Source organism: Staurois parvus, unplaced genomic scaffold, assembly GCF_062004578.1.
Source record: "Staurois parvus isolate SC_StPar_1 unplaced genomic scaffold, SC_StPar_1.0 ptg000818l, whole genome shotgun sequence".
NCBI classification, from domain to species: Eukaryota; Metazoa; Chordata; class Amphibia; order Anura; family Ranidae; genus Staurois; species Staurois parvus.
The window spans coordinates 85,846-103,624 of NW_028318614.1; the positions used below are offsets into that span (position 1 = coordinate 85,846).

Consider the following 17,779-nt stretch of genomic DNA (forward strand, 5'->3'; position numbering starts at 1 on the left):
TATTAAATAAAAATGGCAAATCACATATACACAAGCTAGTTAGAACTAGCAAGATATGTTGCTTTTGTTTTTGTGCTATCAAATATTTGGAATTTAGGGGTATAGTTACTGTCAATGTTACTTGCATGTCATTCAGCACGTTAAGCGTATTTCATATTTATTAATGCAGAGAATCCTTAAATTGTAGTTTGTAGATCCAGTCCTATAACTCCATTGTTTGGTTCTAATACCACCAGTTAAATGCTTTTCTAGAATAAATAAATCAAATAGTTTCCTGTACAGACCTTCAGTCTTACAAAGTCATTTTAACTGTATCATTTTAATCTTTTACAATTATCTTTTGTTCTTTTCTCATGCTGCTGCCTCCCAGGGGAGCCCTGGTCCTTTCCAGAGATGCTGGCACCTTTTTCCCTCTTTAAGTACATCTACTTAAAGAGTAACTCTACTTTTGTTGAGAAATTTCCCCTCTGGATGATTTATGTATATTGCAAGGATTTTAACATCCTTTGTTCTGAAGAAATTGCTATGTGTCCAAGTGCAGAGCAAATCTGTATGGGAGTGATATCATTATCAGCTATTACACCTGCAGGGCTCGAATGAGGAAATTGGCAGGCTCTGCATCCCTTTAGTCATGATTTCCGTTAGAGAGTGTCTCACCAAAAATATTATGTTGGTTGCAGAAGATGCCAAAAATCTGACTATATCTTCATGTAGACTTCTGTAAAAATCAGTAAGCCAGTCACACAAGTAGAAAATGGCATTTTCAGGGGGCGTTCTATACACCATCTGTTTGTGTAATGTACAGTAAAGTGAACTCCTAAGGCTTGGTTCACACTGCTGCGACTTGGGATCCGACTTGAGACCCCCAAGTCACATGACATGCTAAATCCCATGTTAACCTTTCCGACTTGTGCCCATAGACTTTAATGGAAGTCGCCTCCTGTCAGATCCTCATCTATATTGATGTTTTTTGGATCCAACACTACAGGAAGATTACCCAGGCAAAGTCGCATAGCATGAAAGTCACGCATCAAAGTCCTACTCAAATTGCATTGTCACTCGGCAAAGTTGCACCGCAAGTCTCACAACTTTCAGGTCGCAGCAGTGTAAACCGAGCTTAAACGGGAAAGACTTCTGTAATAATTACTGCAGCTAATGAACATTCAGGTGCAAAGATTTACCAAGAGATTTAAGAATCTAGTTGGCTATTCAACTGTTTTACCTTTTAACCAAAATGCAGTTGTAATACAGTTTGTACATTTGACTAACATCTTATTTGCCTTTGTAATTCCAGGTTTAGAGAGATTCTTCACTCTCTATTTAGCAACAGAGAGGAAATAAGGGCTGCCTACTGCTACTTGGAGATGCAACTGAAGGAAAATGAGCTGAAGTCCATTTACCAGAAGCAGTACCTTGACCAAATACAAATGCTGTGCTCTCAAGAGCAAGCATTGAAGGTGAGCTCTTCACCAAGAAATGTCATGAAGTACACTCCAGCTCTTTAACTTCTTTAGCTTTTGTAACCTGTGTAAAATTAAACATTTTAAAAGGCTAAAGGGAGATTAAATGCCAAGGTATTAGCATGCAGCGTCTCCTGTTTTGTTTTAATCATTTAAATTAAAATGCAATTAAAACTTGCCAGTCAAGTGGGAACAATTGTAAATATCTGAATCTTCATTTTTTTTATTATAGTGCAGCAGTACCTCTCAGAGATAGCTGTTTGTGTTGTTATTTAGTTGAAGTTTGCTGCTGTCAGGACTGAAATGTGAGCCCAGTGTCAAGCAGGCAGTTCAACATGTACAGTTGTTTATAACTTTCAGCTGTGCTGAAAGATGCCCATGATTAGCAGAATGGAGTCATCACAACCATAACCCATCCTTTATCAGACTGCTGTGTCTTGGATTGCAATGAAACAGCCTTAAAGTAAGTTTCCCCCTTTCTGTACTCACTCTTTAGCTAACCATTGTGCTCTGAGAATCCATCATCTTTTGCTAAATGTTTGAACCAGACACCTAGAATGTGCTGTGTTTTTGTGCCTTGTTATATCCCTTTGCAACCGGGCAAGACATGTGCGATGACCAAAGGGTGCATTTTTTTTATGCCCACACACTACACATATGCGTTACTGGATGGCTGTTGTTTGTGCTGAGAGCACACTCACTGCACGCTGTCTGCACAAAGACAGACCTGATCATCTTCCCCCTTCTTAAAAAAATGACAAGTGCTCTAATCCTCCCACTATATCCATAACTAAAAAAAAAAAAAAGTTTTTTTCCTTCAGTTACTTGAAGTTCTCTACAAGTTGATAGGAAACACTACCCATGTCATTCAACTTACATAAGGGGTTACTGTCAGTAAAAAAAAAAAAAAATGCATGTCAAAGAGATTAGACTAGGAAGCATAGGTAGTTTAAATTTTAGACTTTAATTGTAAAAGTTGAACTTGGTCTTGCCTCCCTCACAGATCAGTAGAGGACTAAGTTGATATTTACAGAGAAATTTGCATTTGACTTCAGCTACCTAAAAACATATTTAGTATATTTATTCAATGCGTGAACATTTCCCCATGTTTTTTTATGCTGCATAAAGAGCATGTTGACCCTTCCAGAAATCTAGAGAGCCCCTAACTTTCCATTAAAGCTGACAACATTGTGCCTTTGCTACACCAAATCTCAGTGTTGTCAGCCCTGTCTCCTTCCTGGTGGCACTACAAAGTACCCATTTGGGGAGAACTGGGCAGGGCTAACACTGGTTGGGATTTTATTGCAGCAAAGATAGTGTTGTGAGCTCAAACAGGTAGGTAGGAGCTTGCTGGATTTCTGGCAAATCATCATGTATTTTTCTGTACTTGCAGTGTTTTTAAAGTGACTAAACCTGGGAAATTTGCATGTATTGCAGAGAGGTTTTTTAGGCATATACTTTAATTGAAACTGAGAAAATGAAGATGTTTAGCCAATATACCAGTTGGAAAAATATGTAAAAGGTGGGAATTGTGGCTTCGAAGTGCTTTATGGATGTCTAGAAAAATTTCAATGAACAGGGCTATTTGCCTCCAATGGACATATGGTTGGCATCTCTGAACTGCCTTAATTCTTGAAAGTTTAGCTACAGAACTCTGAATTGGTGAGAAGACCATATGTTGGCATATTTGATTTTGATGTTTTTTATGAACCGGTACGCCATCTTGAGCTCAGATTAAAATGTAAACTCCTGTGAAGTGGCAACCTGCCATCTGACAATGCTAAGCTGTATTTTTGCTCGAGTTTAGCTTGGCAGCTGTTTCTGTTTAATATGTTTTATAATTCGCTCTCATACCTGAGATGATGTCAGAGTAACTATAGAGACAACAGCTTCGTGACAGGAAGAGAGCCAAGTGAAATTCCTGAAGGAATTCCCAGAACACCTGATGGGGGAGGCGGTCCAGGGAGAAGCTTTCCCATCAATGATGTTTGGACTCATAGCAATCAGTTTGCAGTTTCCCCTAACCTAGCCAATAAAAGTAGATTTCTGGTTGGTAACTACTTGTATTACCTGCTTGTGTCTTGGCAGTCCAACTGCACTGACATAAGAATATCAAAGAACAGGGTTAAACTTCACTTTTACATTAAAATTGGAAGTCTTTCATATAGTTTTAGTTCTGTGTAGTTCAGAATCTGTCTGATGTGCAAGTTGCATTTAACTTCTGCCTATGCATTTTTTTCTTTTATGCGTTCAATTCAAGCTGCCCAAGGTACAGAGCGGAAGGGAAAATCAGTTTTTTTGTTCTGCTTTCTGTAGCTCAACAGCCAATCAAAAACACAACTAGTAATTGATTTGGGCTTTAAATACCCTCCTCTCCTTTACAGCCAAGGATGCTGCCACCTTTGCCTCTATTTGATCTGCAGTTGCCACGGTGTTGCACATGTGGTCAGCAATAACACCAGCCATTTGATGGCTTGACAGTTCACCTGAGAGCTAACATAAGCACACTAGTAACTGTAACCATTAAATGAAAGGCATGCTGTGAATTAACTTTTTTTGGACACAGTTACTGTAAATCGGTGGGTTTAGTTCTGCTTTCATTTAATTGCTATATCTACTCCCATTGGTGATTTCCCCCCATCTAGATTATATCGTTAGGAGGCATCTGCAGTGAATAAAACACTGATAGAGGTACTAACACTACCCCACTAATAAAAAGAAAAACATTGAACTAACAATGTATGTTCAAAATTGTTATTGCAATGCAATTGTTTTTCAGGCTACAAATAGGAAGAATCATAGGCTGGAAGCTTTGAAAGCCAAGCAAAACCTCTTACAGATGAGAAAGGAAGAAGAGCTGAAACGATTTGATGAGAATACACATTGGCTCCATCGTGTGGAAAATGAAATGAAATTGTTGGGATCAGACAATCAGATCCCAAAGGTAATAACGGCTTCTAGAAATTCTGCATTTTTCAGTCATGTTTCTTGTATATTTTTATGTTTACAAATCTTTGTTTTAAAGGCAAAACTTTTTACTAGTTTTGGATAGAGTGGAGAGGAATAAGAACACGTCAGGTTTTTATTGCTGCCTGTGTCCCTGTTTGGGAGATTCAACCTCTCTGTTTGTTCTTTTTACAGTTATAATTGAAAGTAAAAGAAAATCACACATTTTGGCAATACAGGGGAATTCCTACACTGGGGACACTAGTTCTGGTGACACCTGGGATACTCTGTTTCGAGGGATCTTCCTCTCCCTGTTTTCACTATGGAACAGGAAGTGAAGAAAATATCAAATGGGACACATGGCAAAAAAAAACTACCCAAGGTTATAACCTGCCTTAATTTATCCAAAATGAAAAAAAGGTTTTTCCTTTAGTTCTAATTTGATTATCCCACCTGTCCCAGCGTCTCTTTAAAAAATTCTGACCGCCTAGGGGCAGCGGCCAGGGGGAAGGATTGGCGAACATGTGACCACTGTCACAATGGTTACATAATTGTAAGCAGACCTGCTGACTACTGATCTGTTACCTGGACTGAGAGCTGTCTGCAACAGTTCGGACTTTGTACTGAGAGTGCACATATGCGCGATGTGTGGGTGTTAAAGCCCACCTTTTGCCGCTGCAAATATGTGACTGTCTGGGATCCTCACTCCTGCTTCATTCTCCAGAATGTAAAACAAAATCCACCAATGTATTATAGTAATACTAGCCTCTCCTGCTGCTGACCTCTACTGTTGTAAAGTGAAACGGCTGGCTGAGAATACTGTATTTCAATCATACATGACAAAGAACTGGTATTCATAGTCCATGGGTACATGCTGCCTACCTTCAGGTGCTTGCACACTGGCAAAAATCTTGCTACGGAAGCTCCACAGCATTCCCATATAACCTTGCCCACTCAATGAGGCTCCAGTTTTTTCCCTAGCATCCTTAGGTGATGGACCAGGAGGTGTGTATTTCTTTTAATTTTTTTGTTTCCTCTGAAGCTTCTATCAAAACCTGAATGCTTATTGCCTAGAGCCCACTAGCAGTTTCTAGATTGGTTACCCTTGGTCTATAGCTCCGGAACTGTACTTGACTATGGGGTTGGTCCGTAGACTTTGCTTCAGGCACTGGATCCTGCACCAGGCAATTGCCTTGGCACGAAGTGCAACATATGAGGTTAGCTGCTGGGTGCTATACAGGTTCAGGGCCATGGTCCATATCTATAGTTCTGAGACCCTGAAGACCCTTTTGGGGGGTATGGCCACTGTGACAGGCCAAGCCTGGACCTATAATAGATAGATGAATAAGGTAAGACAGGGCTTCCCTGTATGTAACACCAGTTCCTGGCTATTGTATTCAGCAGTGTGTGGCATACTGTGAATTATTGGGCAGAGGATTTAGGAGTTAAATTAATTTATGGTATGAACATTTTTTTTTTTTTGTATAAATCGCTTTTCTGACCATATGATGGTGCCTGCATGGACTAGACCAATTTTGAATGACTAATTCCTTTGAATACCCTATCAGTGTCTCCAATTTGGAGGAACAAACAGCCTTTCTTATTAAAGAACATTATACTTCCAGATTAAAGGATAGGTTCACCTATAACAAAAAATAATAAATGCATATATTTTGCAAGTTTAAAAAAAATGTGCATTCTTTTATTTTTTATTCTACTGGATCAGTGGATCATGAGTGTAATGGCAGGCTCCTCCACACTCTCCCTCCAGCTTTCTACCTGTACCTCTGTATGGGCTTTCAGTGTGGATGGACTAAGGGCGCACTGATTAGAACACTTGCAGTCCATTGAAACTACAAGTCCATCTGCCGCATTAGCAGCTGGGATTTATAGTATATTCATCGATCACTGCAGAGCTGTGCCAATTTTAAAATGTGGCTGTGGGGGAGAGGAACCCTTCCTGCTGTCATATGGCAGGGGAGTGCTGAACATATTGCACCCTAAATATTGGTGTAGCATGTTCAAAATGTGTACTTATACCTAATCTTATGCACATACTCTTGTCATAGTTAAAGAATACAGGGGTGTAGACATTTTTGAAAATACTTGTTTGAGGACTAAATCAGTGTCCCAATCTACTTGTCCTGCAGGTAAAGTCGCTAGAGAATAAAATAGTGGTAGTTCCAATTTTTTTTTATTAGGACACTCTACTTGTCCTAATAAAAAAATATACATTTTAACCAAAACCTTATTTAAATCTGATGTGCTGTTAGGAATGTCTGGGACTTTTAAAATCAAAAGCAACTTTATGGTGAACGGTTCATTTTTTTTTTTTCTTTTTAACTTTGTGCTGTTTGTCCTCCTCCTGTTTGGGGGTTTTGAGTAATCTTCAAGCCTAAAATTATTTTTTAAACGTATTCAAAAAAAACGCAAAAATGGCTCTGGCATCAAAAAGGATAAAGGATAAGCCCGATACTCCCCTTCCCTGCCGAGCCTGTCTCCAGCACTGCACCCAGGAACTAGCAGGGAGGGGAGAGGCCATGCAGTGTAATGAGCATTGATTGGGTGCTAGTCAGGGAAGGGGAGTGTTGGGCTTATCCTTTTTGATGCTGGAGCCATTTTTGTGTGTTTTGCACACGTTTAAAAAAATAATTTTAGGCTTGAAGATTACACAAAACCCCCAAACATATTTTTCCTGAAGGTAAAGACACTAGAAAATAAAATAGTGGTAGTTCCAATTTTTTGTCATGCGATATTACTGCAAAGGTCTAGAAAAGGCTAAATTTCAGTAAAAAATACTTAAATTAATTGTAGGACACAAAAAAGCAATAAATTACCCTATTTTGTGTAGAATATAAAAAATGAGGCTCCACCGAATAGATATCCAACATGTCAAACCTTAAATTTGTGTGGTGGACTGTGAGAAAGCATTTGGGTGGCAGCGCTGCCGTCCAAATGTTTTCACTTGACAGGTGAGCCCTGCTGCTTGCCCACAGCAGGGCTAAATGTTGAAAAGAGCATCCCTGGTATATTTCTTGACTGGGAGCCTTTTAAATGATTAAAAATGTATTTGTTACTATAAGACTCGACAACAATGTTGCATCCCTGTTTTTTCTTGCTATGATAGAAACCTGTTGTCAATTTGTCCCTTTTGACTCTTAGATAATTAAACATTCTAAAAACAAATTTGAAACAAAATTTCTATAGGTGTAGTCTCAGAAGGAAGAGGTAACTACATCACACATCCTAGATGACTCATTCTTGCCCACTTGCTCTGCCAGGAACACATGCAGTAGGTTGCTGCATTTCTGTTTTACATCTCCCAAAGAGACACAGAAACATGGTCGATGCCTGAGTTATAGCAGCACCGTCTCTTTATATGAAAAACCCCTTCCGTTCTGCTGTCCAAAACTAGGGCTATCCCAATGGAGATCCCCCTCACTAGTGGTGGTTTACAGGCACAAGGGAGCTAAAACTAAAAGCCCGAACATGTCTTCTGCTGATGGCCTACAGGGAACACAGTTTATCCCTAACTTTGTCCCCTCACCGAATTCTTTCCTTTAATGCATATTTTTTTAAAATGTCTTTAGGAGGGTCGCTTGACACGTAGGGGTTTATTTACTAAAGGTGGAGAGTGCAAAATCAGGCTCACTTTTGCATAGAAGCCTATCAGCTTCCAGGTTTTATTGCCAAAGCTTAATTGATCAAGCTGAAGTTAGAAGCTGATTGGTTTCCATGCAGAAGGGAGTCTGATTTTGATATCTCCAGCTTTAGTAAATAAACCCTGTAGTGTCTTCATTTTTTGCCTGGTCTCTGGCAATGTGTAGTTCTCAGTGACACAAAGGGTGTCAATGGCATGACATCAGCACTGTTCCTTGCATCATTGTGCTGTGAATGAAAGCCACTGGTGATTTCCCTCAGAGGTAAGGCCCAGGATGCCCTGAATTCATAGGATGCGTGTTAAATGATGCTGGCCCTCATTCAGTCTGGATGAGGTCTGTTGTTGGATTGCATAGAGGTGAGTCTGCATGGGAAAGCGGCAATAGGGAAGTACATAAGCTAGATCTGCAGTTTTTATTTTTATAATTTCTGTGCTGCCCATTAAAAAAATAAAACCAAAACTGAGCTTAGGAACAATTCCCTGTGTTTTTCCAAGTTTGATTTACATTTCCATAGCCATTATTGTTTGTGCTGAACTTTTAATACAGAGAAACCCCAAGCATTCTGTAGTCTTAGCACTCAAAAAATTCTTAATTGCTTTCCATAATGTTTTGGGGTTTTTTGCTGGCTTAGCCGTGTGAGCAGAAATCGTACATTAGTATAAACTGCAGTCCTAATAATTCTATTTTTAAGTTAATTTCCATTGGTTCTGGGTTATTCACAGATTTCATTTGTTAATATTTCATAAGCTTCTCTTGCAGAGTAGCCATGATCCTTTTCTATAAATAGCTCCTGTGACATTTTCATTAATAATTTATCCCTACCAGTAGTTAATTGTAAAGGCCTAGAAGTAGTTGGGCATTTCATAATCTCTTGCTGATTGTCTTTGTCTGTGGGTAATAATGAATGCAATAGTTCAGTTTAAGTGAGAACGCCATTTTTTATTTATTTATATTTTTTTGGCTACAGGAGCTTTCTAAAGATTTGAAGTGCTACCATTTAAAATTAGAGGTAAAAGATTTAAAATCTCAGATTGATCACATGAATAGGCTAGTATGCCTTCAAGAACGAGAACACAGACATAGTGAAAAGTAAGTGAAATAAATGTTTATTTTTCCATTGTATTGTATGCCTTTTACGTCTGTATTCCTCTTCAGGCATTATACTGAAAGCACCAGCTAGTTGACCACACAGAGACTAGACTTTTGCATTTGGCTATCCTCTGGTTCCAATATCCCACATATTCCATTTACTGCCAGCTTAAAGAGAACCAGACACCAGTGAGTTCTAGTAGTCTGTATCTCCATCCTTAAATTCATATAATGTATGCATACCTTTTCAGGGAATACTTGATTTTTATTTTATTCTCCTACTGTCAAAGTAAAAACGTCAGGCTGAATGTCATTTACAAAGGTTCTTTCAATGTTATCTTGTGGCATCACCAGGATTGTCAAATTCTTTCAGCTGCAGCTGTGGAGTGCTCAGGTCCTATTGCTGTAAGCACTCCCCCAGAATTATATCTCCCAGGAGCTCTTTCTCTAAGACGGCAGCATTATTTTGCTGGTAAAGAAATTGATGTATGCATGTGTTGTGGGGACAGAGCGGGGAGGAGAATAAGGCAGAGGTCTCTGTTCTAACATGCAAAGCTGTTGATGCTGGTTGGGATTTCGGTGCAAGATAGGTCCAAACAGGAAGCTAGGTGCACAGTGGATTTCTGGCAGATCACTGTAGCGTTTTTAAAGGAATTCAACATGGAGAAATGTGTATGCGTTGGGTAGATGTATTTTTTTTTTTAACCCCAACATACATATTAAAGTGGTATTAAACCCCAAACCAAAAACGTAACATGATTTACCAGTAATTAGATGTGGTGGCTGCATTAGTTTTTATTCTTGTTTTTTTTTCATCTGGTGATCTGGCTAGTAACACACCTCCTGTATTACAGTGCCCCCATTCGGGATGAAGGAGCAAAGGGGTACAGGAGCATTGTTAATCTAGAGGTAGTCAAGTGTTAGATGCACTAGCAGTTTTAAATTAGACTAACAATTGAAGCCAAACTCCAGCTAACATTGTATAAACAGTTACAGCAAACAGTTTTGTTCCTTTTGGGATAAAGGTTTTACATAAATAAACTGATCATTGTAAGCATCTGTGCCAGTGCTGAATGGTTTACCTCATCCTTGTAAATGATACATCTGCAGGAGAGAAAGGAGAGAATGATCTTTTTAAACAACAGACTTACTGGTTGGATATTCAGATAAAAATAAATGAAAAGAAAATAAATGCAGCCATCACATCTAATTTTTAAGCTGCAATATAATACTTATTTGACTTTAGGTTTACTACTGCTCTAAGGCTTAATTGATGGTTTTATCCTCCAGCATCCTGGAGAGTGTTAGATATCAGCCTTGAGGTCAGCCTCCATAAGGGCCTTACAGCCTGACTTTGAGCAGACATTTGCATGCGATGGGGAGGGAGTACAACCAAATGACAGCACAAACACTTGTCCATGATGGGTAAGGCTGCATTATTTTACCCACTTATAAGTGTAGACTCAGATTCTTACTAATGCACCTTTCAGACTGTTTCTCATTAAAATCTCTTAAATGGTACATTGCTCTGGTGGTGGATTTCCATATTCCCCTTCCATGAGTACACTAGACATTCTACCATAGTCATATCTTGGGCAGGACATCTATGATGCTTGTCTTGTTCTTGCTGCTGTCCCTGATTGCTCACATAGACACCAAATAAGCAGCTTTGGATGTCTGGCAGTGTCTTGTGCAATACCTATTAGCATTTTTAAAGATTGAGAAAATATATCATAAACATTTAGCACTGGTAAGGAAATACTATTGCAATTTTCACTACAAAGGCATATAGTTTGCGTTAAAAAAAAAAGCTTTTCAATATTGTAACAGCTGTAAAGTAAGGACTATTTTTGTCATTTCATACAGTTAAATTATCATCCTTTGTCATACAATGAGATTATAGCCCAACTTCAGCCAAAATGGGAAGTGAGGTGAAATCTCCCCAACTGGGTAATAAACAGCAATAACAATTTGACTGAAACATTTTTAAGTTCTGTTCAAAACTAAAAAAAAAAAAAAGTTTTAGGTTGAGTTGAATTTGATTTCTGTATCAGACTAGACCCCTGAAATCATTAAGGGAAAGGTTTGCATAAGAGCATAAAAGTTATTCAACCGATCATATTGCAGCTTTTGGTTGTGTCATTTTACAAACGTTTTTGTAATCCAAATTTGTCTGTAGTGTAGTTAGAGAGAGATTTTATATATATATATATATATATATATATATATATATATATATATATATATATATATATATATATATATATATATATACATATATACTTTTTTCTTCTTCTAAGAATGAAGATCTAATTGATTATCTTCTGTTTTCAATTTAGGTTGCTCAACTCTCTACTGCCAGCCTTCAGAAGACAATATGAAATGTTAAAAAAAGGCGGATTATCCAGTGCTCTTGTAGAGTCTGATTACCAGGAGGTTGAGCACTTGGTACAGAGGGAAAAGGCCGTGGTGTGGGCGGATCAGACAATTGTTGAAGACCCCAACAAATCAGAATTACCAGATGTTGCATCAATCATTTCCTTCCCACCACTCTTGTACACGCAGACTACACCATGCCGTAAGATTATTTCTGCTGTTTATCGATTTGCTGTGTAATGCCATGGCTGGCCACATTCACACAGCTGAGCAAAGAACTAAATGTCAATTTTACACTGTTTGCTCCTTTTTTTGTTTTCTGCAAAATATGCAGGATAAAAAAATTCTTACGAGAGGTACACTTGATCACTACATCTAGTGGGTTCCAAGTAGTCCAGTAGGATGCAGACAGTCCTAGGACACTGTTCTAACCATGCTAAAGGTATATTTTTTTTTTTTTTAGTTGGCGCTAGCTGCTCATAGTCTCTCAAATGTTGGGGAAACCAGTGAGTGGTGGCCTGCAGACAGAGACACTGTGTGGTGGTAGCTTTGTGAGTTTAAAAAAAAAAAAGCTTATGGTTTGCGGCAATGGGCACACAGTTCAAATTCCTGATAGAGAGGAACTTGCATAGTAACAATTAGGCTAAAGCTTTATTTTTGTTTTGTTTGTTTTTTTGTTTTGTTTTTTTTTGCTGTGGAGATGGGTTACCTTTAGCTGTTTTGAATGCTGGAAATGTGTTCTAAACTCTTTTAAAGCTGTAACGTAATAAAACAGGATGAACAGCTCTGTGGACGCTTGCTGACTTTATAGAAGCTCCTATTTGGGGCTTTTAGTTGTTACAAATGGTTCATTGGTACAGTGTCTGAAATTTGTTTTAAATACATCAATCAGTTGTTTCTATTAATAAAAAGACAGCAAGTATGTATACCCCTGAAGTTAAAGTGTAATTTAAGGCAAAACTTTTTAATTGAAAGTAAGATAAAAGCACAAATGTTGAGCTTATTACTCAACACTAATAGAGGTGAAGTCTTTGAATGGTAACCCTGGTGGCACACAGATTCCCTCACTTTGGAAGGATTTCATGTCTTGGCTAGGAGATGGGAAGTGAAATCTCTACACACACACACACGCGTACACACACACACACACACACACACACACACACACACACACACACACACACACACGTACACACACACACGTACACACTCTCACACGCACGTTATAACCCTCTCTTACACTATCCAAAATGGTAAAAAAAAAATAGTTTCTTTAGTTACACTTTAGCTTTAAATCTAGTTCTCTATGGCTTGCAAATAACCTCATAAAGTTTCCCATCCTGTAATACAGCCTTTCAACCAGGGTGTCCTGAGGTTTCTTCATGGGTGCCTTCGCAAAATGTCTAAAAATTGCCCAAAACTTGTATACAAGCCAGCGGGTGGAACAAGCCTTCCTTTTAGTTACACAAAGCCACAGATTTTCATTGTGCACCATTACAACCTTTTAGCCACCAGAATCCTTACAACCAATGACATCAGTTGATAAGGAGGATGTCAGCTGCCTGCACAGCATCCTTGTTTGACCCTCTCCTGCCCCTTACTATCAGCGCCGAGATCACATTAGCTCAGTGATGGAGAAAAACTGAGGGAGAAGAGAATCATTGGAATACTTGTTAGTACCATTGCGCAAAATTGTTTTTGTTTAGGAAGAAGACATCACCTCTAATGTTGGGTGTCTTACTTGTACGGATGTTGCTGTGTTATATTATAGGTTGGGACGGTTGCCATTTTTTGTGTAGTGGGCTAATTAGGATGCAGGGATGCACTGGATGTCTTTGCTAACATTTTGGTATATCTGGGTGTCGCGTGTGTCCCTGTACCTTTTTAAAGAGCGGTGGGCTCCTCCAGGCACACCTGCCCTTAACCTATCTATTGATGCATGAGCTCCTACTATGGAGGCTTTGGAAATTTTAGTTGGGTCCACAGTACACAGAGGACCCTTGACATGGGGCTGTGGCTTACACATGTATTTTCAAATGTCTGCAAACAAAACCCTCTGTTTTTAACGCAAACTGTTAGGGCCAAATTGGTTGTTTTGCAGGCTGGCTGGTAAGTGTTGATGGGAAATCCTTTGTTCGCTATAATTTTATAGGGTGCCTTGACATCGTCCATAATTTTAAAAGGTGCCTTTACTAGAAAAAAAACTGTGAAATAAAGTTTGGTACCAACATCCAGTCTGGTTGTAGGACTCCTGCTACCCTTGTCTCTACATTTCATATAGTGCTAATATATTCTGCAGCACTGTACAGCGTACCTAGTACCATTCACTGTAGTTCCCATTCCATTACTCTACTCTTGAGTGGAGGTCAAGTTAACTTCGCAATGTGGATTGTGGGAGAAGAGCTTTTAAAAGATGCTCACACAGTGATGAGAAGAACACTGAATCCTTGTTTTATTAGACTGATTTCTGTACCTACATGGAGCAGAAAAATCATTTGGTTTTCAACAATGTGTGCAGTATTTAGCCTGCACCTTTCAATAGAGCTACATCTTTGAGTTAGACTGGAACTAAAGTATTGTCGATTACATCGGTTTCTTTCAAAAACAGTTTAACCTTGAATTGTTTTTTTGTTTTTTTTTTTTCTTTTCCTGCATTTTGCACAACCTTTCACTTTGTAGGAACTTCCTGTAGATATGCACATGACTCAATAGTACAGTTCTACTGCAGTGTCTACAGACCAATGTACTTGCATGCTATGCATTAAATTTACTGCTTATAGTTCAACTTGGGAGTGTGCAGGAAATTGTAAGCATTGTCACTCTCGGACTGTATGTGGCTGGATATAGGTGTGTCGTTGGTATAGATCTTATTGAAAGCAGAAGATATAAAAAACATGAAGCTTTTTGACATTACAAGAACATATAAACTCAAATACTTAAACCACATTTGTTTCTGATACACTTTGATTTCTTATGATAACCTGATTTTTTTTGTTTTTGTTTCTAGGAGGAGAGAAGCAGGTTCAGAAAATGCAAATGCTGGTCAGAATGACACATAATGAAAGCAACCTAGCAGTCGTTAGACCTTTCACTGAAGAATCAGGTACATTTTTATTTTCTTTATTTCAATTCTTAATACACAAGACAGATACTAAAACTGTCCGTTGAAATGCATACAAGGGACAGTGCCTGTAGAAGGAATAATATGAGTGCACTGGCCTAGCATATTATCACAGATAACTGTTTATTAAAACGTGGATAAAATACTTGCAAACAAGTGGTGACAGATCGCATATAGATACAGTCACAAGAGGCATGACAGGGTATCAGGGAGGATTGAGAGGGAGAGATATATAGATATATAGACCTTAGCTTTGAGGAAGAGGGTTACCCTTGAAATGTGACAGCTGGATATGGCACTTCATTGATGTCAGGGTCTTTGGCTCGTTGTGGATTAATGCATGGTACGATGTGTCACCACTTGTTTGTGAACATAATATTTTATTCACGTTTTAATAAACCGTTATCTGGGATAATGCGCTAGGCTCGTGCGCTCTTGTTTTATTCCTTCTGCAGTTGCATCTGGACTCCCTCTGTCTTATATGAGAACTTCCAGGATTTGCCCCACCCGTTGGCGTGTCGCGCACATCTGAGTTCCAACAAATATTTCTGTTCCTAGCCATCCACACCCATGCGCAGGAGCTTTTGGCATTTTCACTCTGAGGGACAGTGCCTACCTGCTCAATGGTTTTCATTCGCTCAGTGGTTTTCCACAATCTGCATTGCCAAAAATTTGGTGTTCTAGGTACACCATTTCAAAAGCCTAAGGCTGGCCATACACTGTTCATAATTTGGATGGTTCAATGGGGAGAGACCAAATTTCAATCGGTGTGGTCATCCTAGCTCAGCAGAAGCCGAATGCAACCCATTCAAGTGAAAGGGGTTGGTTGTGTGGGGTCCAAGAAGTTAAAGCAGGCTGTGAGGAGGTGAAACAATGCTTGCTCATCGTCTGTCAGATGCTCTCTGGAGAGTGATTGCTCTTCATTGAGCACAAGATCCTATGGTGACACTGGGACTAGTGTGGTGGTGGAGACACTGACTGGCTGCATTGGTCTAGTAACATTGTACTGCTGTGGCAGTGACCAGAGATGATTTCTGGGCTTCACTGACATACAATGATAACAGAGCAGCCAGAAATTGTACATGATCAGTGCCACAGCAGTATGTCACTATATACTGTATATAAAATATGATTTAAAAACAATATATATTTTTACCATCACCAGAACAGTGCTATGTTGTTCAGGTGGCATTATACTACTTTGGCTATTAATCAGATACACTGGCTGCTGCACTGGCATACACTTTCAACAGTGCAGCAGTCAGTGTCTGGGGGTGGTCTGAAGTTCCGCCTTAAAAACTAGGAAGCTGTCATCTTCCAAGGTCTACCATCACACTTGAAAGGTGTTCTTCACTAGGTGCGAGGCATGGTCCTATCTCAACCTTAGTGGTTCTTTTTCAGAGACTACTTGCCTCTCCCTCCTTATTGAAGGCCTTCATACAGGGCTCAAGTTGTTCCTTCTGTACATTCCTCTGACTCTGTGGGATCTAAGCCTAGTCCTTTCAGTCCTCCAGAGACTATCCTTTGAGCCTATTCGGAATATCCTTCTATCCACCCTTTTTCACAAGGTTGCCTTTCTCATTACCATCTCTTCGGCACAACAAGTTTGAGTTGGCAGCCCTGACCTGTAAAAAAAAAAAAACCCTTTCTTGTGTTACACTAGGACAAGATTGTGTTCTTCCTAAGGTAGTGTCATCCTTTCACTTTAACCAGGATGTTGTTTTACCATTTTTAAATCTTGCTCATAAACATTTTAAACAGTTTCCTTCCATTGTTTGGATGTGTTACACTCTTTGATTTTATTTATCACCAATAACTTTTGTTAGTCCAACTGCACGTTTCCCATTCCATTATTGCTGCATGGATTTGGCAGCTCATCATTCAAGATTATGACCTCAAAGACAAGGTTCCTTCTTCAGGTTAAAGGTCACTTTACTCTAGTGCTTTCTTGGCCTTTCAGTATCCTACTTCAGTTTCTCATACTTGCAAGGTTGACACCTGGTCTTCCGTTCACAGGTTTGATAACCGCTTGCCGACTCGCTGCAGTACATGCGGTGGATCTGGAACACAGGGCTCTATACAGGAGGAACGCTTGCTTTGTTTCAGTACACATTACACATTGTTAGGCACGCAACCCCTTGTTTGCCCTAGATGTGAATCCCTTCCCAGTGTCATTAGTACAGTGTATATTATTAGCACTGTATTAGAGATGTCAGTGGTAGTTTGTCAGTTCCAGCAAAATATCCGTGTCAGATTGCCTGCCGCATTTTCACAGACCCACTATAAGTTGTTGATCGCCACCATTACTAGAAGTAAAAAACAAAACAAAACAAAAAAAAAAAGATTCCAGTACATATCCAATCTTTGTAGACACCATAACTTTCATGCAAGCCAATTAATATACTTATTGGTTTTTTTTTTTTACCAAAGAAATGTAGCAGAATCCATTTTGCCCTAATTTTATAAAAACATTTGTTTTGTTTTTGTTTTTCTTAATTGAATGTTTTTTAGCAGAAAATTAAGTGTTTTTTTTTTTTTTTAAAATAAATGTTTGGTCTTTTTTCGTTTATATAATAAAATATAAAAAAATCCAGTGGTGATTTAAATGCCACCAAAAGAAAACTGTGTGGGGAAAAAAAATGATATAAATTTCATTTGTGTACAGTGTTACCTGACAGTGCAATTGCCAGTTAAAATGGCGCAGTGCCGAATAGCAAAAAATGGCCTGACCATGAAAGGGGTAAAATCTTCTAAAGCTGAAGTGGTTAAGTTTGACCAGGTGAACATTCAGGCCTTAGTGGATGCTGGCTGTGATCATAGGGCCCTGTAAACTGTAGAACACTTTCATTTTCGTTGTCTTCAGCAAGTTAGCCGTTTGTTTGCTGTGTTACCAACCCTTCAATTGGACTGCCTTTGGACATCCGATGATTACATTATTTTGTGTCCTCTATAATGTACGATTAAGAAAACAGACTTTTTTTTCTTCTTTCAATACATTACAGCACACAGGTCCTCCTCTTCTGTTTATTATCCACTTCTGTTATTGCTTACTAAAAATCTGAAGCTTGCTGGGAGTGGGAGGCCTTATACAGGATATTCCTACAGCTTTGTTTGCCAGTGTCCAA

At 39.0% G+C, this 17,779-nt stretch overlaps 1 protein-coding gene across 1 annotated transcript in view; it reads left to right on the plus strand.

Moving 5' to 3' along the window:
- Positions 1–17,779, plus strand: part of KIF18A (kinesin family member 18A) — a gene marked incomplete at its 5' end in the record, with an annotated part of 117,669 nt that overhangs the window by 76,968 nt on the left and 22,922 nt on the right. The window contains 5 exons of the mRNA XM_089654953.1: positions 1,295–1,457; positions 4,240–4,404; positions 9,036–9,157; positions 11,497–11,735; positions 14,541–14,636. Of these exons, the coding sequence (XP_089511079.1) occupies positions 1,295–1,457; positions 4,240–4,404; positions 9,036–9,157; positions 11,497–11,735; positions 14,541–14,636 (785 nt within the window). The remainder of the gene's footprint in view (positions 1–1,294; positions 1,458–4,239; positions 4,405–9,035; positions 9,158–11,496; positions 11,736–14,540; positions 14,637–17,779) is intronic.